The sequence below is a fragment of the Talpa europaea genome (genome assembly GCF_964194135.1).
Source record: "Talpa europaea genome assembly, chromosome: 13".
NCBI classification, from domain to species: Eukaryota; Metazoa; Chordata; class Mammalia; order Eulipotyphla; family Talpidae; genus Talpa; species Talpa europaea.
The window spans coordinates 70,117,631-70,143,928 of NC_140080.1; the positions used below are offsets into that span (position 1 = coordinate 70,117,631).

At 38.2% G+C, this 26,298-nt stretch overlaps 1 protein-coding gene across 10 annotated transcripts in view; it reads left to right on the forward strand.

Annotated features, from left to right (window-relative positions):
* DTNA (dystrobrevin alpha) overlaps positions 1 to 26,298 on the forward strand; it is a gene marked incomplete at both ends in the record, with an annotated part of 118,948 nt that overhangs the window by 75,049 nt on the left and 17,601 nt on the right. For 2 of the 10 annotated variants that reach the window (XM_084252316.1, XM_084252318.1), the window contains 5 exons: positions 2,580 to 2,667; positions 4,174 to 4,271; positions 13,574 to 13,687; positions 20,563 to 20,659; positions 22,442 to 22,462. In XM_084252316.1, coding sequence (XP_084108442.1) covers positions 2,580 to 2,667; positions 4,174 to 4,271; positions 13,574 to 13,687; positions 20,563 to 20,659; positions 22,442 to 22,462 — 418 coding nt within the window. Of the gene's footprint in view, positions 1 to 2,579; positions 2,734 to 4,173; positions 4,272 to 13,573; positions 13,688 to 20,562; positions 20,660 to 22,441; positions 22,493 to 24,960; positions 25,000 to 26,298 lie in introns of those variants that run through there. The other 8 variants (XM_084252321.1, XM_084252322.1, XM_084252317.1 and 5 more) reach the window with 6 other exon arrangements.

A 26,298-nucleotide genomic window follows, 5' to 3' on the forward strand; every position in this document is an offset into this window, starting at 1 on the left:
AATAATACATATACACACACTAAATTTTGAGAAGCCCTTCCAGCACTGGACAGGTAGATGTTGGAAGGACAGGTAGATGTTGTAATTAATAACAAGAATCATTAATGAATCTAAAGAACTTACTTAAAAGGGAAAATGATAATATTGTATTAACATTTGAGCAGTGAATGTGTCTCAGTAATCATGGTAGTTTGATGCTTTTTTACATGCATTATCTCATTAAGGCAAAAGGAAAGAGAAGAATTTTCTGAAAATAGAGAAGTAACATACTCAATGGAGAAATTCAGAAATATTCCAGGTAGTTATAGCCTAGAGAAAAGAACTAAATATAGAATGGAAGTGTTCAGGATAAGAACAAGTATAATTTACATATGTGAGGAATATAGACTAGAGCAGGGATAATAGAGACAGGGGTATCTTCAGAATGACCAGAAAAAAATGTTACAGTAATGAATTGAGTCAACCTGTGAGGAAATATTTGAAAGTGGCACAGTTAACATGCAAGAGCTCATAATGATTTTCACTCATTCTCACTTTAGAACAAAGTTTAGAAGACTATATGCATGTATACTTTAAATGTAAATGTACATATAAATTATATAAATATATGTTGCTTTATGTAAAATCCAAGTCTTTGCAATGAGTAATTGTTACAACCCTACTATTGGCATAAAAGTATATCATTTTTAGTATACAATCTTGGTATTACATTTTTACTTTAAGGAACAGGCTCAAGTATAAGAATCAATGGAGAATATTAGTATATTTGAGGATGAAAGGAGCTAGTGTCTGATCTTGATTCTGACCTGACACCATAATAACTGATGAACCAAATAATGACCAACCAGGATTAGTATTATTGGTATGTTTCATAGAATTTTCTAATGGCACCCAAAACTTAATCTTGAGTGAAGGACCTTAGGGGATGAAACTTTCTGAATTATAAAAGAGGGTATTTTTTTTTTTTTTGCATTAGCTCTTATGGACAAAAATCATCATTGTTCTAGTGTGAAAAATTTCTTTTTTATATAAAGATTTATTTATTTATTTACCCAAGCACTGGGTACACAGTCAGAAGCACCGGAGGGTGAGACAATTCACCAGAGCCAGAGCAGGGAACTGAACAGGCAGACTGACGAAATACACTGCTGAGGGGAGCACTGGGCGCGGCAGGAGAGGTCTGTTGCACCCTGTGAGACCCTCACCGGCGGCCGGGGATTGAACCAGCACAGCAGAGGTTGCAGGCAGCTTCGCAGCGCAGCGCTCAACTGCTGCACCACCAAGGGAGGGCCTAGTGTGAAAAATTTCTATAAAGGATAGGAGACAGGACCTCCCCGGTGGCGCGCCGGTTGAGCGCTGGGTTGCGAAGCTGCCTGCGGCCTTTGTAGCGCCGGTTCAATCCTCAGCTGCTCCCCGGCCACCGGAGAAGGGTCCCACATGGCGTGCAAACCTCTCCTGCCGCCCGCTGCTCCCCTCAGCAGTGTACTTCGGTCCTTCTGCCTGCTCTGCTGCCCGCTCTGGCTCTGGTGGATTCTCTCACCCTCCCGCGCTTCTGACTGTACCCAGTGCTTGTATAAATAAATAAATAAATCTTAAAAAAAAAAAAAAGGATAGGAGACACTAAACAACTTCTATTAATGTCACTGGAAACCACTACTATAACTCCATTTCTTTGGAGGTAAATATAAAACAGCAAATTACCTCGGTAGCAATTTCATAAATGAGAATTCTATTAATTATCTATTGTTGCATAGCAAATTATCTCCTAGTGCTTAAGAGTCAGGAATCAGGTTTGCCTTAGCTTAGTGCCTCCAACAAAAGAACTTGTGTGAGGTTGCAATCAAGCTGACCAGGGCTGTGATCTGAACACTCTGACCATGGTGATGCATTCACAAGGTTATTGGCTGACTCCAGTTCCTCATAACATGGGCCTTTCCACAAAGCTGCCTTATGACATGGCAGCTAGCTTCTCACAGAGCAAGCAATCCAATGAGCTCAAGAAAGAGGAAACATATCCAAGAAGGAAATGATTATCTTTTTTATAGTCAAATCTTAGAGGTGGTATTCCATCACTTCTGCCATATGCTGTTCATTAGAAGTAAGACCAGACCATACTAAAGGCAGATTATACACAAGTGTGAGTACAAGGAGGTGGGGATAACTTTAGACTGATAACAATTGGATTTTATATTCTCCTTGTTTCCCTATTTTCTAACATGTTTATTTTGGATATGCATTATTTGGGTATAAGGTAATAAAAGTATTAAAGACAATAAAATTAAGTTAAAAAGAAAATATTCTTTTATCATAAATATGCTTTTTTCATAAATACTCATTTCTGTTTGGAACTTTCTTAGTGAAACAATTGAATTCACTGAAGACAGGATTTATTAATGACCTCCCTGGCCACATATTATATATCATGTCATGAATCTAAGTCTGAGATCATTAACCTACAGCATTTTGAGTAGCTTTGAAATTTTGGCACTGAAACTGAATAGCAAAACCCCCTGGTGGTAATATGAATGTCAGTCTTTCTGAGTTGCCTGACACTCTCCTTCCTGGTCTGCTCTTAACAGTATGCTTGAGAGTTCAAACCGCCTTGATGAAGAACATAGGCTGATCGCCAGATACGCAGCAAGACTGGCAGCAGAGTCCACTTCATCTGTAAGTAGTTTTGAGTTGAAAGGATGGTGTGTTCATTATATCACCTTAGAGTTGGTGTTATCTATAGTAGACACTACAACAGCAGAGCTGAAGAGCTAGAGCTAATGTAAAGCCCACAAGACCTAAAACAATTTGGCATCCACTGCTTCCACAGAGACCCACAAATGACTCAGCTGAGTTTCTACTTTTATCAATATGTAAACATATATAAGAAAGAGAAAACTATGTAATGAAATCAGAAGAAAAACTTGGAACACGGGTCAAAACTACCATATGCTAGACATGACAGTACAAAGCCACTTAGGAGATAAAGTATAGGAAGTCAAAATTCTTCATTAGCATCACAATTCATTTCTTTGTTAGAAGAAATACTAAATGATAGAAAAGCTGTATGAAAGCCATTTCTACCTGGCTTAATCTCTCCTACAATCAGGTCTCTAGACCTAAAACAGAAAGCTGAGCTTCTTCACATCTTTGGACTTAGGCAGTCAGAGCCATTTTTCAAAGTTTGGCATTCTTTGGTAGAAAAATTCATTGTGGTTTTTAAATTTTGTTTTAAAAGCAATAAAAATTGACATCAGGGATTTCTACAATGTACTAAAGAGAAAGGCAGAGGGACATATATATAATCTGACCCTGTGTTTATAAAACAGTGACAAATTAACCCTTGACTAAATACACTTACCCAATTATACAAGTCCATATATAAATATAGTATATAATGCTCTATATACATATAATTATTTCTGCATGCATTAATATATGTATTCTATATATGTATATATTTATCTAGTCAAAAATTATTTTATATGAATTTATATAATTTGTTAATTTGTATGTATATAATTATGTAAGAATGGAGAGAGCTATGGCTACATATACAGCAGTTGTTAGAGTTAGTCGAATGACCAAGAATGATGCCGGTATGAACATATTGAGTTGTTAGAAAAGTCATGACATATTTTTTCTTTGAAAAACAGAAAAAAATGCATCATGACTTTTCTGATGGATGGATGGATGGATGGATGGATATCCATCTGTGTAAATTTACATATATGACTAAAGAAATTCTAATGTTGACCAAAAGAAATAAAGTCATATTAACTATGACTTTAAATGTACAATAATTAAACAATAGCGCTAGAGAAAGTTATTTCAGTGGTGCCATATTTTTTAACTCATCATAATGAGATAATAGTTGCAATGGAGACAGAATGGCCAGAATTATTAAATAGTTCCCCCAAAACTTCAAGTTAGAAAGCTAAAAAACCATTATTCAATATGTTTTGTGTATTTGCCTGCCATAGAATTCGGTTCTGCTTCCTCATAGTGGAGATGTGTGCCAAATCCATGGCAAAGTTGATTCTTAAAAGAATAATGGGGATTTAATTTTTTGTTTTAATGCACATAGTTTCTTCTTTTTTTGACTGCGTAGGTCACCATTCCTGTCTTCTCACACATGTTCCCAACCCCAATATTAAATAGTGTAAACCCCATCTTTTGCAGCAGCCAACTCAGCAGAGAAGTGCTCCTGACATCTCCTTCACCATTGATGCAAATAAGCAGCAAAGACAGTTGATTGCAGAACTAGAAAACAAGAACAGGTAAGGCTTTTTAGACATACAGGCTTTTGATAAAATGTTGCGAGCCAGCCGCAGCAGTCTGGGTGTCAGGGGTTCCTGAAGGATGGGAAGGCTTCGGCGCAATTGTAGAGAAAAATAGTAAGGGAAGGGGAGAGGGAATGAGGAGACGCAGACACTTGATCAGGGTGCTGACATCATCCTGCTGAGGGTCTCAGCAGCCCTTTATTTATACTAAGCAAATCGTGAGTACACAAGCATAAGGTAGGAAGATAACAATTAGCACATGTCCTTTTTCAAGGGTCTGTTTGCCTTCCAGCAGAGGTGTAACATTTATTATTCTTTGTCTTAAAGAAGGCACAGTTGCTAAACAAATGTTTTCAAAATAGTTATTTACTTTAAACAATCCAACAGTTATTGTATTACTAGCAAAAAGCCTATGTGTCTACAACTAACATTTCTAAGTTTGCCATGGTGAACGATTGATTAACTATGGGTTGAGGGAAACAAAGGGCAGGAAGTTACCTGGGGGAAGGGAGACAAAGATTATTTCTAACTAACCTATGAAGTTTAGACCAACATATAACTAATTGATTGAAGTAAAAAACAGAAGGCTTTTATTTAGAAATTATTATCTATATTGTTTTAGCTCGACCAGTCATAAAATTGCTGTTGACTTATTCTTGAATGCATATTCTAACAGCTACCATACCAATTGTCACCTTCAGGGGAATCAGCCCTAAACAAACAGGAAGAATTTAGCAGGAGTTAGCTATGGCTCATCAGGAATTTTCTTACACTTGGAGCATGGATCACTTCTGCCACCCAACTGCTATCTTTAAAGTAATAGAATTTCCTTCTCCAATTAGCCCTTGCCTCAAAGGACCACATCTCCATATTAAAGACTTGGCCAAGGGATGTTTACAGCCTTTTGTTCCCAGAAGTTTTTTCACTTGTTAATGTAAGGCCAAATGTTGACTGCCTTTTGGCAGAGAAAGACTAATTTTATAAAAAATGTAATAATTGTATTATGCAGTGCCATTTGCCATCAAATTGGTTATTGAGTAATTGATCAGTATTTGCAGTTTTACTTTTAAATGCATATTTTTAGCAATGGTAGAAACTAGCCATAAACAAATGAGGAGAATCTTGGAGTCAGCTAACGAGATTCCTGATTTTTCAGAAATCTGCCCCATGCCCGGACTTTTGTCAGACGACATGAGTAGCGCGGCTCCCATTAATAAAAGTGTGTATTTATTAATAACCCATAGTCATGCTTTAAAATGTTCAGTTTTTTCAATTTGAATGCATAGCTAAAGGAAGACATCTAGAGGCAGTGATGTTGACTTTTTAGAACTTCAGAGCTTCATAAGAAAACTATATATTTGTCTTAATGCTTACTCCCATTTTAAATACCACTGTCACTTTTGAAATCAGACTGATAAAGGGGAGGTTGGATCTTTGTTTCACACCTATAGAATTTGAGTTGAGAATGTGGGGATAAATGGTCAATATATTCTTTTAAGTTCCACAGAAAAACTTAAAAGGCAAATACAAGCTAGTACATTTCTCTTAATGAAAAAGATTTAGGCTTAATAGCCTTGAGACCAGGCTTTTACCAATAAGACATTACAAATAAGGATGGTGACACCATGTCTTAATGGTCTTTGAAATTATGTTTCAAATCTGACCCCCCCAGAGATGTTTGCTATATGTGATCCCTCTTAATTTACAAAGTGATAAGAAACAAAGAATAAGACAGGAATGAATAGAAGCACAGTGAAGAATTAGACAGCAAAAAAGACCCACACAAATTGAAATTTGTTCTGGGTAATAGTACATCTGTAAAGTTGCCCTTTCTGTTTTATATGACATTTATTATATCTACTATTCAAATAATTGTGCTAAGTCAGGAGGGGGATTAGGAACAAAGGGGGCTTTTGATAAAAGTCTGTATTTATTATTCAAATGAGTAAAGGCACTGAAAATCCTGTAGAAGAACCACCCAAGAAAGGTAAACAGCATTTGTGGGTGGTGTCAACGGAGGCGGCAAGTAGGCTTGTGGAAAAGTATGTGAGTAGCATGGACAACTCACATCCCCTATAACAAGTTGTATAGGTATTGATGAGGGTAGACAATAAAAGAATGGAAGCACCATGTTCAGATGTTATCGTCAAGCCTTTACATCAATTTGGGTAAAGTAAAGGACATGGAGGACCTCCCCAGTGGTGCAGTGGGTTGAGTGCAGAGCTGTGAAGCTATCCACAGCCTCTGCAGCATGGGTTTGATTCCTGTCTGGCCAGGGAGATACCCACATGGCTCGGCAGACCTCTCCTGTCTTGCCCGTTGCTCCCCTCAGCAGTGTTTTTGATCTGTCTGCCTGTTCAGCTCTTGTGAATTCTCTCACCCTCCCACATCTCTGGCCTGTACTCCAGTTCTTGTATAAATAAATAAAGAAATAAAGAAAGAAAGAAAAGAAGGAAGGAAGGAAGGAAGGAAGGAAGGAAGGAAGGAAGGAAGGAAGGAAGGAAGGAAGGAAGGAAGGAAGGAGGAGAGAGAGAAAGAAAGAAAGAAAAGAGAGAGAGAAAGAAAGAAAGAAAGAAAGAAAGAAAGAAAGAAAGAAAGAAAGAAAGAAAGAAAGAAAGAAAGAAAGAAAGAAAGAAAGAAAGAAAGAAAGAAAGAAAGAAAGAAAGAAAGAGAGAGAGAGAGAGAGAGAGAGAGAGAGAGAGAAAGAAAGAAAGAGAGAGAGAAAGAAAGAGAGAGAGAGAGAAAGCAAGAAAGCAAGAAAGCAAGAAAGCAAGAAAGCAAGAAAGAAAGAAAGAAAGAAAGAAAGAAAGAAAGAAAGAAAGAAAGAAAGAAAGAAAGAAAGAAAGAAAGAAAGAAAGAAAGAAAGAAAGAAAGAAAGAAAGAAAGAAAGAAAGAAAAGAACATAGAAAAAAGAAAATGGCCGAAAGGACTAATTTTGGGGGGTTTTGTTTGGTGGTTTATTTTTTCATCTCAGTGATGCTGGTTTATAGCTTTGTTTATGTATTGGAAGTATAGACTCTCCCCCCTCAGGTGCTGTTACCACACCATACCCACCTACCAAGATACCCGCAGTCCACTGTACCCCCATAGTCCATTGTACTCCCTTCCCTTCTTCTTCCTCCTCTGGTAGCCTCAGTTCTATAGTCATCTTTCTAGGCTTTGTTCTTAGTTAGGTTTTATCTGACCCTTTGTTTTGTTTCTCTACACTTCCCTCTTGTAAGTGATATCGTCTGGTCTTTATCTTTCTTCTTCTGACTTATTTCACTTAGCATAATCCCCTTCAGTGCCATCCATGTTGTCACAAATAGAAAGAGTTAATTTTGGTAGCTGAGTAATATTCCAAAGGGACTAGTTTGAAATCCTTAATAATTAGATTTAATCCAAAGTTTCACCTCCTTTAGGCAAAAAAAAAAAAAAAATTGCTATTGATGACCTTAGCAAATACTACAATTGGACTTTAAAGATTTGTTTTTTCTTTTAGCCAAAATAAGCCTACAGTGTGTGGTGTGAATGGTTATTCAAAATAACTCAGTCAGATATAGTGGATGCCAGAAAATCAGTTACTGTGCCATAATAAATTCAAAAAATAGAGCTAAAGAAAAAAAAGAAAGTAGGTATATGGGATAGGGAAGTCAACTGTTTTAATTGGAATGAGGTCATGTCAGTTTGAGGCCTCATTTGAACTCAGCCCAAAATGAAGCTATTTTCTGAGAAGGAACTAACTTTCTAGAGAGTCCTTTTATTCATAATTTCCTAATTTGATCCCCCTTTTCTTTAAAATGTATGGTCAGTAACCAATAAGGAGCCATAAATGAGCAGATGGTTGTAGCTGCCAGGTGGAAACAGTAAGAAATCTGGGTCTGTCTTTGGGGTTTTTAGGGGGCAGAAAAATGGCAATCCTAAATATTTATAGAGTATGTGCACAAACATCTCATTTCACCCTCAGAACAATTCTGTGTGACTGACAGATGCCTATACCTTCCCCAATATACAGACTCTTTGTCTGTGTGTCTGTGTGTCTATGTGTCTCTGTGTGTGTGTTTATATCCTAATTTTTTTCCAGTATAACCTTTTTTTTTTTTTTCCTTAAAAAATAATTTATTTTTTGTTACAAAGTTGATTATAAAATTTTTAAAAGATGCTTAAGTGTACAAAGATCAGTGTTTTGAAACAAAACATCCAAAAATAACCAGGTATAAATGTTGGTACTTTCCCCAATCCTTTTCTGTCACACACACATATATACATATATACTCTGCTAGTCTCCAAACTGAGATCAGATGGCACATACTAAGATCTAATTTGCTTTTTAATTTAACTCATAAACATTTGACTAGAGCAGTATATTTTTTTCCTGCAACATTATTTATAAAGCATGAAATACTGGGGCAAGCCATAGATTATTTAACCAATTCCCTATAAGTTTTTAGGATATTTTATGCTTTTTTCCAGTACAACAGTACTACAGTATCTTTGATTATCTTTGTGCAAATTCCCACAAGCATTAAGTATTGGGTCAAAAGGCACAAAGGCCTTTGTGCCTTGGGACTTTTCATACTAGACTCCAGAAAGGTAGAATTCAGTTACTCCCACCCACAGTGTCTGGGAATGAAAGCATATCCCCAGTCATCTTCTAGCAGATTATCCTGTGCCTCCTGGTTCAGTGACTTCACTGAGAAGCTGTAAAAACACAGATACTCAAGTTTCCTTTTAGACCCCATTAAATCCATATAAATGGACAGAACTGCATCTCTTCAAATCAATGTTCTTTTTACTTGGCAACAATGCCAAGCACAATACCAGTAAACACCTCCACTACCTAGAAACAAAATCAGAATTCCAGCCTGGAATTAAAGTTAGGTCCATGTTCCAGGACCTGGGAGCAGGGACCTTGCCAGGCCTGAACACTATGGTAGGTGAGCTGCTCCCTTCAGTGAGGGTGACTTGGGAATTTGTCATAAGCTGCTGGATTAGGGACCCAGCAAAGGATGGCCCCAAACTCAGCTACAGAAATGGTTCCAAAAGATACTGGCCCAAGTGTGAGCACCCAGGTTCCAGTATAACCTTTAGTCTCAATTATGTAGGGTAAACTCTATAGTGTAAAGTTTTTTTAGTTTTTTAGTTTTAGTAGAAGGTAGATTTTTAATTGGGCCTTCCAGGACAGTGAAAAATGTGGGCAAGAATTCCAGGTAGGGATATATGTGAACTTGGAGAAAAGGACTGAGCCCATCTGCCCGGCTGGCACAGGGGATAAGATGAGGAGTAAGACTGGAAGCATCCATATGTGATATTCATAGAAAAAAGACTCAAGTGAAAACTAACGAGCCCACCAAATAAATGTCTTGCTCAATGTTAGCCTACTCTCCCACCTCGCCCAAACACTTGGCTTTCACTTCTAATCTCTGCTTCCACACAGCATGGGAATAGAATACTTGAGGGACTTCCTTTAAAGAAATACACCAGGGATCTCGGTCTCCCTGTGAAACTGTCTATTTTCTATTCCAGAATCAGCAGGAAGCACCATGACTGTCCCCAGCTGTGCTGTGATTTTACTTTTACTGCTTGTTTCAAGCACATTTTTGGGTTATACTCTCTAAATACATGCTTTTAAGGCCAAAGAAAGAATACAGAAATGGGAATGAGAAGAGATGAGGAAAGAGCTTCATCCTGTCCATGTGTTCTTCATGTCCTTGTATTTCATCCCCTTCCCATCTGTGATGTGTATCTAGTCCATTTTGAACCCATCCCCCTAAAAGGCTTCAAGTTATGTAAAAACCCCAGAACCAGGTCCCAGAAGCTTATTCATGTCATACTCCTGTACCATGGAAATGCACCCCAGAGGCCTATAATCTACGAGTTAATCCAGTGATCAGATCTCTGAGCTTCAGACAAGAATAGAGTCCCTGATTTCACTTCATGATTTCTGTCTATTCTAGTTAATCCATGACATTTCAGCAATGATTTTTAGAAGAGAAAGTTTCCTTATAGCACCCTTGGAAGTCTCAGATGGGGTTAGTATTAGAAGTTACAGAATTCTTCAAATTACGTTATGTAAGTCACAGCCTGCTAGGATAGACCTGTCAGGGCAAGTGACAAAGACTGGGGGCGTCTGACATACATGGGCTTTGCAGCTAAGCAACCTGAGCTCAGATCACCTCTACCACCTACCTGTTATTGAACTTGGTGAACTTTTAACTGGTCTGTACTTTAATCTCCTCATTCATAAAGCTGATCATAGTAGTACCTATATATAATAGAAGTATGAGCATTGAATGAAATAAGATGAAAATACATTTTTTGGTTATAGCCTAAGCCCTCAATGCTCATTACAAATCTTTTTTTTTTTTTTTAAAGATTTATTTATTTATTTATACAAGCCATGGGTACAGTCAGAAGTGAGGGAGGGTGAGAGAATTCACCAGAGCAGGGAGCAGAGCAGGCAGACTGACGAAATACACTGCTGAGGGGAGCAGTGGGCGGCAGGAGAGGTCTGCGCGCCATGTGGGACCCTCGTCTGGTGGCTAGGGATCAAACTGGCGCTGCCGAGGCTTCAGGGAGCTTCACAGCCCAGAGCTCAACCGCTGTGCCACTGGGGAGGCCCACTCATTACAAATCTTACCATAATTTTTTCTTATCAACACTACTCTCTTTGGCTTCCTTGGGTTAATCATTTTGTCATGGCTCTGTCCATAAAATCAACAAGCAGGGGACCTCCCTGGTGGCCTGGGGAGTGCTATCACTACCGCAGCATGAGTTCCATCCCCAGCCAGGGGTGCCACATGGCACAGAAGACCTCTCCTGTCTCATCTGCTGCTCACCTCAGCAGTGTATTTCAGAAGATCTGCCGGTTCTGCTCCCCACTCTGTCACTGGTGACCCTCTCACCCCCTGTACCTCTGGCCTACACACCAGTTCTCATCTGCATAAATAATAATTTAAAAAAAACAACAGGAAGGAAACCTGCTGGGAATCTCAGAATATCAGGATGTTAGTTCTGGAGGAGATCTTCTAAATCCAGTTCACTGACTTTTCAGGCTGAGCCCGATGCTACCCTGGGAACTCAGCAGACCCAAAGAGGAGGCAGGAGGCACTAACAGCACAGGGCTTATCTTCTCTTCAACCAGGGCTACTCCCTGTTAATAGTTTGACATATTGGGTTTCCCTGGGATATTTATTTTAAAGAAATATTTTCACCATGGAACACCAAAGGGAACCAAAAAGGTTTAAATTCATCCTTCTCACCAAACCCATAAGAGGTCTAGTGACTCACTAGTAATTAGCCTTTCTTTTTTGTGTGAGTCATTTATTTCATCTGTTCTTTTGTTCATTTATTCTTCCAAACATTCATGCTTTCATCATATAATAATTTAACAAATATTTATTGAGCATTCACTCTGTGATAGGCATTGTTCTGGTGATAGGTATGCACTAGGAACAAAAACAATAAATATCTATATGACCTCAGGGGGCTAGACACACAATACATGTAATAAGTGAAGTATATCATACTTAGGTGACAAGTGCATTGAAGAAACAAACAGATAAAAGAAGATGGGAATCCTGTGTAGCGGTAATGCCAGGAGCATGTTACACTTATGATTAGGAGAATCATAGTAGACCTTATTGAGGAGATGACATTTTGGGTGAGAGTCAGCCATGCAGATATTTGTGGAAAAGCCGCAAGACAAGGACATGCAGCTGAAGTGATGACTCAGTAATCAAATAACTCCATTAGCCAGCTACCTTGCTCTCAATTCTGTCACCTCTCCGCTAGTGAGTTTCCTGAAGAGGGTAAAAATCCACACTAAGGTGCTTTCTTCACCATTATTAATCCCATAGTCAGTGAGCTCTCACAAAGACATGAAATTAACTAAAGATGCTATAATATGTTTATCAAATATACGCTAATTTGCCATTTGACCAATTTTTCTCAGAGGAGGTTTTCTGCCATAATTTTTTTTTTAATTGAAGATAACTGACATAACATTATATTAGTTTCAGATTTACTAATACAATAATTCAATATTTTTATATATATTAATAAATGATCACCACAATAAGTATAGATAACATCTACCTCTGTGCATATTTAAAAACATTTTTTCTTATGGGCCTCCCCTGGTGGTGCAGCAGTTGAGCCTCTGCAGCGCCAGTTCATTCCCCGGCCGCCGGCGAGGGTCCCACCAAAAAAAAAAAAAAATTCTTACAATGCAGACTTTTAAGTTATACTGTCTGAGCAGCTTTCAAATGTGGAACACAGTATTACTAATCATCAAGCTGTACACAATTACACCCTCAGGAGTTAGGTCATTAGCTTCTTGATTCTGGCATGCTTGTGAAGCAGGCAGCTGTAAATCAGCCTTTCAGATGGAAACAACCCCCTTACTCACTATGTTCACTTCCCATTCTTGGTGCTTTGTTCTGTCTTATTGGTTCTTGTGCATTCTGTTGGATGGGAAACCCACCCCTTCCATCAAGAGCACGTGACTTGTAACCTTGCTTAATGGTGTCTAACTCACTTAGGGATAATTTGCTCTGTACAGGTCAGCTGTCTTTAATGGCTGGCCTAATGCTCACCTCAATGGAGGGCAGGCCAGGCCTCAACATCAATAATAGACTGACGTGTCTCCCCCCGACAGGGGTCACACCACTAGCACTCTTATGTCACAGATTCAATTATAGTGAATCCTTTTAATAGCACTTTCCTTCTAAGGCTGCCTTCATTGAGATCCATTGTGAGACTGAAAATATTAAGAAAAAGAGATAGAATTTTGCCTAACTGGGGGCATCTCAGAAAAAATCAGTGAGAGCCATTTCATCCCTGATGAGAGAATGGAGTTATTTAGTTTTGTGAAATGGGCACCATTTATCCTTATTTTCCCCCAAAGCACCTCTTACTTGGTAGCTCTGGGTACTTGATGGTGCCAGACTGTGATCATAAATAATAGGAAGATACGTTTTTGTCTCTGAAGCAGTGCACTTTTCAAAGTTGAACACATTACCAAGGTATTATATTACTTATAAGAGAGATTATTAGGCCTTCTTGATAACACTTAGCTTGAAGGCTCCAGGGTTTGGCTGTACTGGAAATGAAGTCAGTCAGCCTGTCATCCCCAGCACCCAACTAGCTATAGCCCAAGCCTTATAAACACAGTTGACAGTAAAGGTTGCTGCTGCTCCTAAACATAGCGTGACCCCTTTTTCCTTTGCTCTGGTGATTTTAATCTGCTTAGATACTAGTACGTGGATACCATGGAAGTTAACTGACCCTGGCTCCTTCTCTTCCTCTTCTCTCCCAAGAGAAATCTTACAGGAGATCCAGAGATTGCGGTTAGAGCACGAACAAGCTTCTCAGCCCACTCCAGAGAAGGCTCAACAAAACCCCACTCTGCTGGCAGAACTCCGGCTCCTCAGGTAAGAGATGGAGCCCCAGGTCTCAAGGAATACAGGTGTTTGAGATCTTCAATAGAGTTGAAAAGCATCCTAGCCAGAAGAACTTTCTTAGCCACGAGAACTGCTGACAATTTGTTCTGTTTTGCTTTTTAATAGCAAATACTCAATTGCTGAAATTCAGAGAGAAGCTGTTTATAGTTTATTCTTTCATTGGACACAGAGAGAAGGAAACCATGTGCTTAGATCAAATCTCTCACTGGAAAAATATTTGAACTCAACCTTTTTGGCTATTGTCACTACCAGCAATGTGTTTATGCCACAGTGGTGAACAGAATAAACACATAAACAGCTCAAACATTTTTATAGGTTTTTAAATTTTAAAAATTGCCTGTAACCCATAAAAAGGAGTCTGCTTTACTCTAAACCTGAGCCCTGACAGTTTTATGTACAGGTCTTAAAAATAGCTTGCTTATCTTCTTGTTCTACCAAGGAATTCAAACCCTGGTGTTGTCTAGTCTGTCATAAGATTTATTTGGAAATATATTCCAAAATTCTCAGAAAGGACCTTAGAAGTTCCTCAGGGTCAATTCCTGAATTTCGGCACACTTCTCAGAGTCAGAAATCAGAACACGGATAAGGACTGTCTACCTCCAGCTGTGCCCATGTACAAAATGAAATTCGTGTCCTGGACTCCACACCAGATGGGCTCAGCCTTGTGCCTTAAATGTTGCATAGACTTAAGCCCATTTCTGTAGCAAACAATATCAACTCAGACATTCCCTCAGACATTCCCTCACAGAATATCAACTCAGACATTCCCTCACAGAACTGTCATATTGCCCTTTCAGGTAGCATGTATGACGTTCCTTTCATATTTCAGTTGGGTGTCAAGTACATTCCAGGTATATCTAACTGAGGCACAATTTTTTTTTTTTAATTGATGTACCATTGTTTTACATCCTTGTTAGTTTTTGACAGGATAGGATTTCCCCCCTCAGGTGTAGTCACTGTGATATTCCCAATACCTAAGCACCCAGAGTCCTTCACCCCAGTCCATTGTCCTCTCCTTTCCCCCTTCTCTCCTTCCTCCCACTCTGAATGTGAGACATTTTTATAAGTACAGATACCTCTTCTCGGAAAACCTTGTCCGTGTTAGAGTACTGTTTACTTCCTCCACACAGAGACTAAATTAAGTAGGATCTGGGTGGCTATGTTTGGATTTTGCCAAGTCCCTACTGACTGTAGTCATGGATATTTCTGGAGGCTCCATCCTGTCCTGCTCTTCAGAGATATCATATCTGAGCACTGACGCCCACCTGGCCCTTGTTGGCAGGCTAGATCCAGTTTGCTGCTCCCCAGGCTCATGCACCTGACTTGGAGCATAGACCCACCCATGGTCTGAGCTATGGAAAGGAGATCGATAGAACCTGCTACATGTAAGGTCGCTTGATCAGAAGATATCACATCATCCTTCAAATAGCAAAATAATTTCATAGAAGAAAGAGAAATCCATCCCTTTTAATCTATGTGATTTCTGGCCATCCCTTCAGAGAGATGTACTTACTATACCATCTCTCAGAAGGGCTGATCATGAAAAGAAGGGAAAAGTGATGTTTCACATCCTCTTCCTCCTTAAAGGCATATAAACGCCAAGGCCTGCTTGAAAGTATCTTTTGCCAAATAGTATTATGTAGGCCCTCCATATCTAGAAGTTGAAAGTTAAGTCTAACCTACACAGAAATGTAACAAAATGAACCAACTCAAAAGGGAGTAGTCAGTCACTGACACATCAGAATGCTGTTTCTCTGCTTAAAATGTTCTTTTCACCCATTCTCTACTGGAGGAATTTTCCACGGCATTTTCATTTGTGACTCCCCCAATAGCATTTGCTCTCAAAAATATTTGGTTCCATTTGGATGACACATCCTGGGAAAGCATCTCAATGTGCCTGGGTCACTGATGACTTTTCAACTGATATTTCTTCCCTCCATGATGCAGCTATCTTGGGACACACTGTTAATCCTACCATCTGCCTGGCCCTGACTCACGGGGCATGCCCATGGCCCCAACTGAGCCCAGAGCCACACTAAGGCTCTGTGAGGAATGCCCGTGCTCTCGCCTCACTGTCAACCCATGGCCCACACTTGAGACTTGAGGAGTGAAGCCTGTGACACCTAACTCCCAGCTGATTTGCTTCTACACAGTCTTTCCTCCTGCGAGAAGCAAAGCCCTCTTTGGAGGCAATTTCTCTATTTCCCCAAAGGAGGATAAAGGAGGGTAAATCTCACAATTTGTGCATTTCACACATGCCCTACATCCCAGGTTAAGAAACTACTCTGTGTTTTAACCTTTAGTCACTTCAGACATCCAAAGAGCGCCAAAGCAATGACCTCTTGCACAGTTACTTTGGCATTGGTTGACCTTGAGCATTAGACATATGAAGTAGCCACAAAAACTCATTGAGTTTTGATAGGGTCTTCTCAAACCACAACTTCCTTCCCAAGCCTCTTGCTGACAAATCAGCAAGGGAAATTTCTTTCCATTGGTGGGTGAGGGAGGAGAGAAGGGAATCGCTTTGCTTTTCATGTACACATAGTTTATTTTTATCTTAAGAGCACCATGACCTTTCTAAATGATCCAATTTCCCTTCTCACTTTAACCACAAGAAAGCTGAAAGCAAAGTTTGCAACCCAGATCTGGCAATAGGATTATATGATAGGCATTTCTGTGCACTGCTCAAACAATTCCTATGCATTGGGCTCTACCTACAACGTCGCAGGTAATTGTTCTAACAAACCTGGCAAATCAGCACTGTTATTAAACTCTTTTTATAGACACAGAAACGGTTTTTCACAGAAGTTAACTAACTTGTCCAAAAGCCTGCATAATAAGTAGCAGAGGTGGATTCTGTCTCCTTTTCTCAGGTATTAATTATCTCCTGCTGGACTATCAGAATGAATACTTAATTGATTCCTAACCTCTGGTCCATCTACACTGTTACCAGATTTATTTTTCCTTGTTTTATTATTCATTCAATAAATGTTTCTAAAATTCAGTGCCCAGAACTTTTGTGGGCATCATGCTACCATGGTAAATAGAAAAAGAGTCTCTGGTGTCACAGAATTTGTGGTCTAATAGAAAAGTTACATAAATCAAATAATCACAAATAAGAAAATAATTGTAAGCTAAGTGCTCTAGGGATATTCTTTTAAAAAAGAGAGAGAGAGAGATAATTACCAAACCTGTCCTTCACTAGAGTCAGAAGAAGCTACCGTGGAGGAAGGATTATTTGAGTTGAAGTATGAAGGCATGGGGTTGGGGATTAAGGACATGGAGGGAGGCTGGGGCAACTGATGCCAGCAGCTCCTAGAGGATAATGTATGTACAAAGACAAACTGTCAGGAGCTATTCTGGTACTTTTTTAGGAATCAAAAGATCTATAGACCTGGAATGCAGGGGAATTTAGCAAGAGATGGAACTAAGATCTCTAAGTGTGGCCTTACACATCATCTTGAGACTATAGCTGTTACTGTTAAACAGAAAATAGGAAGCCACTGAAGGGTGATGCTTACATATAGAGCTATAGTGTGGATTAGACTGTCAAGTCAGACTCATGTGAATTAAAGATCTTACTCTAATGTTGAGCTTATTTTGAGAATACAGGTAATCAAAGGCTCACATGAAGCAGGAAAGATCTAGGATATTCCATATAGTTCCTTAGATCTTTCCTTCCCACATTGGATGGTGTTTCTAAGGGAAACTTTAAAAAGTGATCTAGTGAGCCTTCCCTAACCTTCCCCACCATATGGAATTGGACATACTCTTCTCTACAATGGTTCATATACCACTTACAGCACTCTATTCTTATTTTTACTATATATTCACATTCATTGTTTTTCACTTATTTGTGTCTCCTTCTCTCTCATCCAAGGACAGAAGCTGCATCGTAGTCAAAATTTTATTTACAAGGTCTTAAAGGAAAAGCACTGAATAGATGCTTGTGTGGTGAAAAGTTAACTACAAAGCCATTATGAGACAGCTGAAGAAATGTGATTGCTAAGACAATATCATCTTTTGTAATGAGGAAAACACTAAAACTGTGAAGCAACTAACTTCACATTACAAATCTCAAGAAAAACAAGTATAATTTTCTATATCTATCCATTGCCTAAAAAAATAAGCATTATATTCCATAACCCCCAAATTGTATTCATTTCAATGTATATGAAATTATTGTTTGAGAAAACTTATTAATAAAAATGTCCTTATTTTGTTTTACCAATCAAAATGGAATTGTAATCTCTAATGCAATTCTGTGGTCTCAGTCTTGAATTTCATAGACCAGTTTAATTTTTTTTCTTTTCTGGAAAACAATATAAAATTGAATATCTTTTGTTTTACCATATAATGACTTTTTCAAAAATCCATTATCTGTTATCACAATAGGTTCATGAAAACAGTGGTTTTTTAACTTTTCATTTTAAGCCCAAAGAAAAATTGTAAGACTTCCAATGAATTCCCCTCTATGCTCCACCTGTAGATTGCAAACATTTTACCACACCCTTCCCTTCCCCTCTTTCTCTCTCTCTGTTTCTCTCTCTCTCTCCACACATACAACACACACACTCACACATGCACACACGTTTACTTTATAAACTACAAACACATCTTTGAAGACCCGTTTAAGAGCACACATTATAACCTTTTACCCCTAAGTACTTATGTGTATATTTTCTAAGTATTAAGAAAGTCTATATACATACATACATACATATGTAAAACCATAGTACCATCTTTAAATTCAGGACAATTAATATTGAAATTTATTGTCATTAAATATTGTCCATTGTCCCAACACTGCCATAAAAGAAAGAAGTTTTTAAAATTAGCAATAAACTGGGCCTCCCCTGGTGGCACAGTGGTTGAGCGCTGGGCTGCAAGGCTGCTGGCAGCCTCTGCAGTACCGGTTCGTTCCCCGGCCGCCGGCAAGGGTCCCACAAAAAAAAAAAAAAAAAAATTAGCAATGAACTAATAGAACTCTAGATTAAAAATCATTCCTTTGAAGATAAATATATCCAGCTCCATGAAAATAAAATAACTACTTAGACCTTGTTTCCTCATTTCTCTTTGTCATGGTGGAGACTGCACCAGATTGTTAGCAGAACCACATTTGATAACCGCTGATACAAACATTCATAGACAAGATTAGCTAAGGCATTATTAAATCAACTTTTTTAACTTAATTCAATCAAATGTGTGCCATGTTGTAAAAGATGACTACTATAAGAAAACTGTACAAGCTTTCTTATATTGATTAATTTGAAATTAATACTTGTTAAGTTTTTTGAATAGATTTTAGATCGGTATTAGAATTTTGTTTCAACCTTTCCAAATTATTCCTGTGACCAAAGACCACGAATTGAATAGTAGTAGTTACAAGAGAAGTGGGAATAAGAAACATTATCACCTTTCTACCAGGCCCTATTGTGAATGTGTTTATAGCACCATTTGCAGATAAGGTCAAAGAAAAACAGTAGTGGATTTGTCACTGATAACATTTTTTAATGGGACAGGTCTTTTACAATTAGAATGCTTCAGTCCAGGAATACTCACTAAAGTCTATAAAGTATGATGTTCCTCATGCTCTGGACTCAGAAAAGAAACAATTGTAAAGGAAATAAAAGGAAGCATTGCTCCAGGAGTAAGCTTTACATGGCAATAAAAGCTAAATATAAATATATTCACAAAGGGTTGATATGTTTATATATTTGAAATTCATAATTCATTCTATAGAAAGCCTATGTGAAAATAAATTGAAAATATTTCATTTATATCCATAGCTTGTCCTCCCACAAAATATCTTTCAACTGGATAAGTCATTGACCTAACTCAGTGTGACATTTTTATATTGTCGATTTTCATCTCAGAGTCCCTATTGTAACTCCACTTGATATTGTGGGTTTGACAGTGAGACCAGGCATACCCACTCATATATTAACACATACATGTTTAAAACAGCCACACATTTTTAAAACATAGGTCCAATATTTCAGACTCAGAAGCCTTTGGAGCACTAATGGTCATGAAATAACAGATTTGGAAATTGATTTGAAAAATATCCATATGCTTCAGAAATATGAAGTATTAGTACTCTTCTATGTATTGTTTTATTCATTTTCCCCTTTTAAAAATAGTTTTGGTAATTTTTAATGTCAACATAAATGACCGAGTATACACTGTCCTTTCTGGTTTCCAGTTTTATTGACAGTTTAATAGACATTCTGCAAAACAAAACAAAATTAAATAAACACAGACCTTACAGATTATTTTCAGTTAGAACAATTATATAGGAACTCCTTTATTCTGATTTCACTTTATGAAAACAAACTCAAACCAGGAAATTTAGAATGACTATAATTACCATATACTATTAATATTTCACCTCTGAAAGGCACCAACCACATTGCATGCTATGTATGGAAAAGATGAAAAATATACTTTTCTAACTCAGTCTCCAAATACTGAGGTGATCAGTACTTTCTGTTAAATTCACAGAAGAGTCTTTGAGTTTGAAGGATATGACCTTTTTCAATAGCTTGTTTTAGTTTGTTGTCTAAAGGAAGCTCAATGGAACAGCCCAGAGTTTATGGCAGTGAGCATCCAGAAAAGATTTCATTAAATTATTAGCTCATAGTAGCAAGGGATGTATGGAAGAGTTTAACACAGTTCCTAACAAATAAATATAATTTAAGCTATTATTGTTCATTCATTTGACAAAATTTTCCCTAATAACCACATCAAAGATCCCTAGGTCTTTTCCAGGTAGTCCAAGATTGGAAACGTGATTATTTCAGTGAGTCAAATGCTGTTGCTGATGATGACTGCTTCTTTCTTAGACAGCGCAAGGATGAGCTAGAACAGAGAATGTCTGCTCTCCAGGAGAGCCGGAGAGAGCTAATGGTCCAGTTAGAGGGTCTCATGAAGCTACTAAAGGTAAGACATTTACAAATAAATGTTGCCTAGACCTATTGTTAGGGGGAAAAGGATGTCCCAAAGCAAATTCCATATAGGCTTTGTGGACTCCACCCCCACCCCAGGTCAAAGCCAAAGACACTGGGAACTCCACATCCCATCACCACCTAAGGGAAGGTGGCTGACACTATGAGTATAACATTTGTGTAAAACAGAAACAAAAAACTTTGTTCATAATATACAGTGGTTTTTCCAATTTGTTCTGTGTGATTTCCCACAAAATATGTTTTCAAACTCATATACTGGGTCATCTTACTGCTACCATGAATGGTAGCAGTCAATTATAGAGCTCATTCTTACCCATTTTCCAGAACACAACCACTAAGTTCCTTTGTGAGATAACTTTTGCTTGGCTTACTTCCAGTTCCTCTAATGAAACTAGTCTTATTAGAAATATTTTCTTTTTAATAGCTTTTAACAATTGTGACCAAATTGAACATAAGTTAATGTCTAATTTAGAAATTTAAGCTACAGTCATTAGATAATTTTGGTTATTATAGTTTTATTAAAAGGAATAACCACTAATTTCAGTAAAATATTTTATCTCACCTGTATGTGGCTTTACCAACAAGTCACATAATGTTTCCCAAACTTAAATGCAAACTACAAAGGGGGATATCTTCTTACTTGTTTTTTAGGGATGATCTATAGATATCCTCTGCAGAGTGTTAAAGTTGATTATTCCTACTGGGAAGTAGCATCCTTCCTTTAATAAATCTGTATCCACTCTTCAGTATACACTAAATTATATTTCAAGTCAAAAGTAAACTATTACAACCACGTGTCCAGAGTCAGCGCAGTGAAAATGTCCAGCCCCTGTGGTCATCCTGCCTGATGCAGACTTTCATGAACCAGTGTGGACTGGTCCTGTGCAGTGACAAAAGCAGGAAATGACCCTCAGACAGAATGATGGTGGCCACACCCCTTCGGGCAGCCTGCTTCAGTGCCTGGACCTCCCCCATGCCTGATGCAACATCATTATTGTTTCTGTACTGGTTGAGTTTCTTTCGCTTTTTCCTTCCTGCTGCCTTCCTTTTCTTCTTTTCTTTAGTTAACAAATACTTACAAAAACTTACTGTGTCCCAGAACTGCTGTTTTTTCTTTTGTTTTCTTTCTTTATTTTTATGTCTTAGTCTATTTTTCCTACCATCAGTGTTGGGAATGCTTTATTGCAATTAAGCAAAATTTACTTTTTAGTGTATTAGACATAAAAAGTATAGAATTCAGTTTTGGCTATACTGCGTATGCTAAGACAGGACTAGAAAATTAATAACCTCTTGCTATTTTCTGGCCCATCCTCTCATTTGTTGATCCTGAGAAGCTTTTTCTGCTTTCTTTTCCAAATTACCAAGTGAAGAGGGCTGAACACATCTTTCCCTTCACTGACTGACAGGAAACTTTGAAACAGCTCCCTGCTACAGTTTCTGTCACCATAGTGATGAGCTATGAGTCTAATTACCACCCACCATCTTAGCGTCAGCCTGGTTGGAGCACAGTGACTGTATCAGGATATACAAACTTAAGATAGAGAGAAAGGTTGTATTGAGAGGTGGTTGAACAGATGGAGAAAGAGATGGAGCTGGAGTCTCAAGTACCTCAATAGCCTTGAAACTGAAGTCATTGAGGTAAAAGAGGCTTAACTGCCAATCCATGTTTCCCTTACCTTGCATTCCTTCACACTGTGTACATGCTCTTATTGGAACCCTGGGTAATCTAACTATTATTGATTCAATCTTTCTGTAGGAAGAAGAACTGAAGCAGGGAGTAAGTTATGTTCCCTACTGCAGGTCTTAACTAACAGTGGAGGGGCCTGCCGTCCTGCTGTTTTTCTCATTGCATTTGCCTCTAATGTATGTTCATGCTTCAGTTTGGAAAGAGAAAAAAAATCATACTAATTTGCTTCCTTTTCAATGTAGTGCTTGAATTGAGATATATAAAATTTAGCAATTTTTTATAACTATTACTACTGTCGGCACCAATAGAAGAACTATTGCATCTTTCAGAAAAGGGAAAAAATTGTAATTTATTGGAAACTTTGAGATGTCCAGGGGTGGGGGGGGTCTCAGTTTCAAACCAATCAAATACCTTTCTGGGTTGTTGATCAGACCCTTCTCTTCATAGAAATATACTGACCACAGTCACTAAAGCTATGGTAGATAAAACCCACAGCACTAGGAAGCTGACTTCAACATCCTCTCATGCTGTGAATATTCAGCAGTTTGCATTTTACTAAAAAGATGTGGAACCTCTTTCTATAAAAATCTGCCAATTACATCTCTTTTCATGGCATAATTGTTATGCCCTGTCCCCTACTGCTCACTCAAATATGCTCAATCTTATGTGAGAAAGGCTGTACTCAGTAACTGTTCACTTCCCACTGTTTAGTTCTTCCCAACAAAATCCCTATGATGGGTTGACAATATCAAGAGAATAGGCAACTTTCAGCCTTTTTTTAATTACCAAGAACCTTTTTGCTATAGGAATTCCCAGGCCCTTATCTACATCATCTCTGGAAATAGGGGCATTTAATGCTCCAACTGTAGCCGAAATGGACATTCTTGTCTAATCCTGTGGTCAGTCAGAAGCCAGCAGAGGGAGCAGCATACTCAAAAAATAATAATAAACTAGAAGCAAAATAAAAGCAGCTTTAATGTCAAGTGCATGTACTAAGCTGTGTATGACAATATAGTCCACTTGTTAGTCTTATCAAAAAATTTCACATGATTCCCACGGATCAATTAGAACCACAGCCTATCCAATTTCAACATAACTTTTAATTCTGTATTCTCTTTCCTATTATTCATTGTGTGTGTTTGTGTGTAACGAAGAATGTTTGCAAAATGCTGGACACATTTTTATCCTCAATTCCCATGGTCTGTAAAAAGGAAAGTGTAAAATCTATATGTATTGTCAGACAATAAAGACAATGTATTACATTAATTTGTACTTTGTGAAAAAAGTTACTTTACTAAAGTCAATTTTTAATAAGAGACAGCGTCCCTGGGTGAAAGACACACATTTGCAGTCTGTATAATTGCCCATAAATGCATACGTGGGGTATGCTATTGTATCAATACTTGCGACACACTTAGATCATGGTAGAGAAAAATGCCTTGCTGCGGTGCTTCTCTTTGCAAAGTCTCTTTTCTTTCCAGTCTCATATTTAGCATGTGCATAGAAAGGGGAAACAAGGTTTAAATATAACTTTCCTCCTCCTGATGGGGAGAGAGAGGGAGTCATCCAGTCCTCTGTCAGCCTTGCTCTGAGGCCCCTTCTCTACCATTTGCCAGGCAACACATTCTGGAAAGGTTCAGTGGACCAGGGAATTTATAAACAGACAGATGCAGAGAGCCAAACCATGGCAGCGTTCATAGAAACGTTACTACAGTCACCTTTCCTCCCAGCTCCTCTCCAGGGAGCCACTGGTAGCTGCTGCATCATGGAAAGCCCGCCAACAGCAAGTGCTGCTGCACAGCTACCTAAGGGCCTTTAGGGATGACACCTGAGGTGGGCCCTGCATTGTCTGGGGGAGAGGGGTGTGGGGGAGGGCCTTGCCTGTTTTACTCACTTCTTTATTTGCTTTTCTACTCAGGTCTTTTTTCATAAAGGACCTGAGGCATTTTGAAACAAAAGACATAAACAATGACTTCACAAAGTAGAAACAGAAAAAGCAAAACCTCAGAAAAAATGCAAATATGCTAATCTTGAGGGACAAGGGTGTTACTCTGTGCTTTCTGACAAGGAGGCACAAAAGGAAAAACTTAATGAGTGGTTTTATCAGTATTGAAATGCCAGTTCTCAGAGGACCAAAATTTCTGTTGGCATAAAATATAAAAAGTTTTCACTCTCAGTTTTATAAAAGGAGTGATTAATAAAATGGACGCATGCACTAGTAGATTTCATGGAACTGATTTCTTACACTGACGGTCAGTCAAAATTAAAGGCAAAAACCCCATATGTTTAAGGAAGTTCCACAAGGAAATAAACAAATGCCATCCAAATAAATAGACTTCTTTGGCATAACATGATCTAAGGAGAGAATTTAGAGGCTTTAGTCTGGCATCTGCTTCTAAATTCTGTTTTTATTTCTGAGCTTTTGCCCTCTGGGGACATTATCTTTGTAAAATCAGATTTAAGACACCGCACATAACAAATTGTGCTTGATTTAATAACCTCTACTTGCTTTATCATAAGTCTGTGTGGTTCAATGTATTTTATTATACTGATATAGATAATTCCTACTTATATGTTTCTTGTTAGAAGTAATGCATGAATTTATCCCCCTTGAGGAAAGAACATGAATTTAAAAAAAAAAAATAGTGCCTGTAACATAATATGATGATTATGGTATCATGAGCAATAAATTTTTTTTTACAAAACTTGAATCGAAATTATCCTAACCTCTTTCTTTTTTGTGTATTTTTAAGATTTATGGATGGAACCATAAAAAGAATACTCATAAAAAGTTTAATAATGAAGGCAGCTGGAATGTTATTTCAGTGATGGATGTTTCAGGGTTTCTAGTATGCTTCCACTTCCAAGTATTAAGTTTCAGTCTAAAACCAAGAGTCCTGATTTCAAGTTCAGGAAGACCTCCTTAATAATGTTCTTAGAAATAATGACTGGGGTTAGCTAGACCTGTTCTCGTCGCTATATATGGGTTGTTGGTCAACTGAGGAAATCATAATCAGTCAGATTCCTACTCTTCCAAACATGTTGCAGGCCAGAAACGACAAACTTTCCCAGTTTAGATTCCACCTCCCCTGCTCATCCTTGCCAGTGTGTGTTCTGCCAAGTAATGAACAACCAAAAGTGAGGGGGTGGGAGTTGGGGTGGGCACTGCACTTCAGAAATAATCAACTACGGTTTAAGGACTAACATCTAGTGTGCAAAAGTATCTTCTCTCCCTCACTCTACCTCTCTCTCTCTCTCTCTCTCTCTGTCTTTCTCTCTCTCATCCTTTTTGAAAATTAGTGGTTGGTTCATTAATTCCAGAAAAAGTAAAAATTATTTCTCTACTTAAAAATCTTGGAAGATGACCTCTAGTTGTGGATAAACACTGAGCTCCTTTTATGACTGAGTCCCAATTTATAAATTTGAGGCCCCAATCTGGCTCCAGCCCCTCCCAGTCTTGTTCCTCTCACTGGGCACAGCAAGCCTATGTGAGCCTAGTGGTCAGCTACCCTGGCCTCCACAGCTCTCTGCAGTGCCCTCACGCCTCCCGCTCTACTCATGATATTCTAAGGCCCAGCATGTTCTTCTCTCCAATTAATCCTTCCTCTTTTCAGCCTAGAGATCTCTACTATTTTTTTTTAACTCTTAATTTATAATTTTATTATCCCCAACTAGAGTGGTAACAAAGTGTTTTTGTGAAACATAGTCTTTTACTGATCAGCATCACATATTATAAAGATACATAGAAAATGAAAAAATCTTATTTATTGCACATAGGATACATAATTCAAAGTTGAATATTCACTGGCTGTGATTAAAAGTTTTTTTTAATAAATTTTATTTTTATATTCCCCATACAATTGCAACCCCCCCATTCTGATCCCAATCCCTCCCCTCCCGCCCCCCACCTCCCCAAAAGTGTCTCT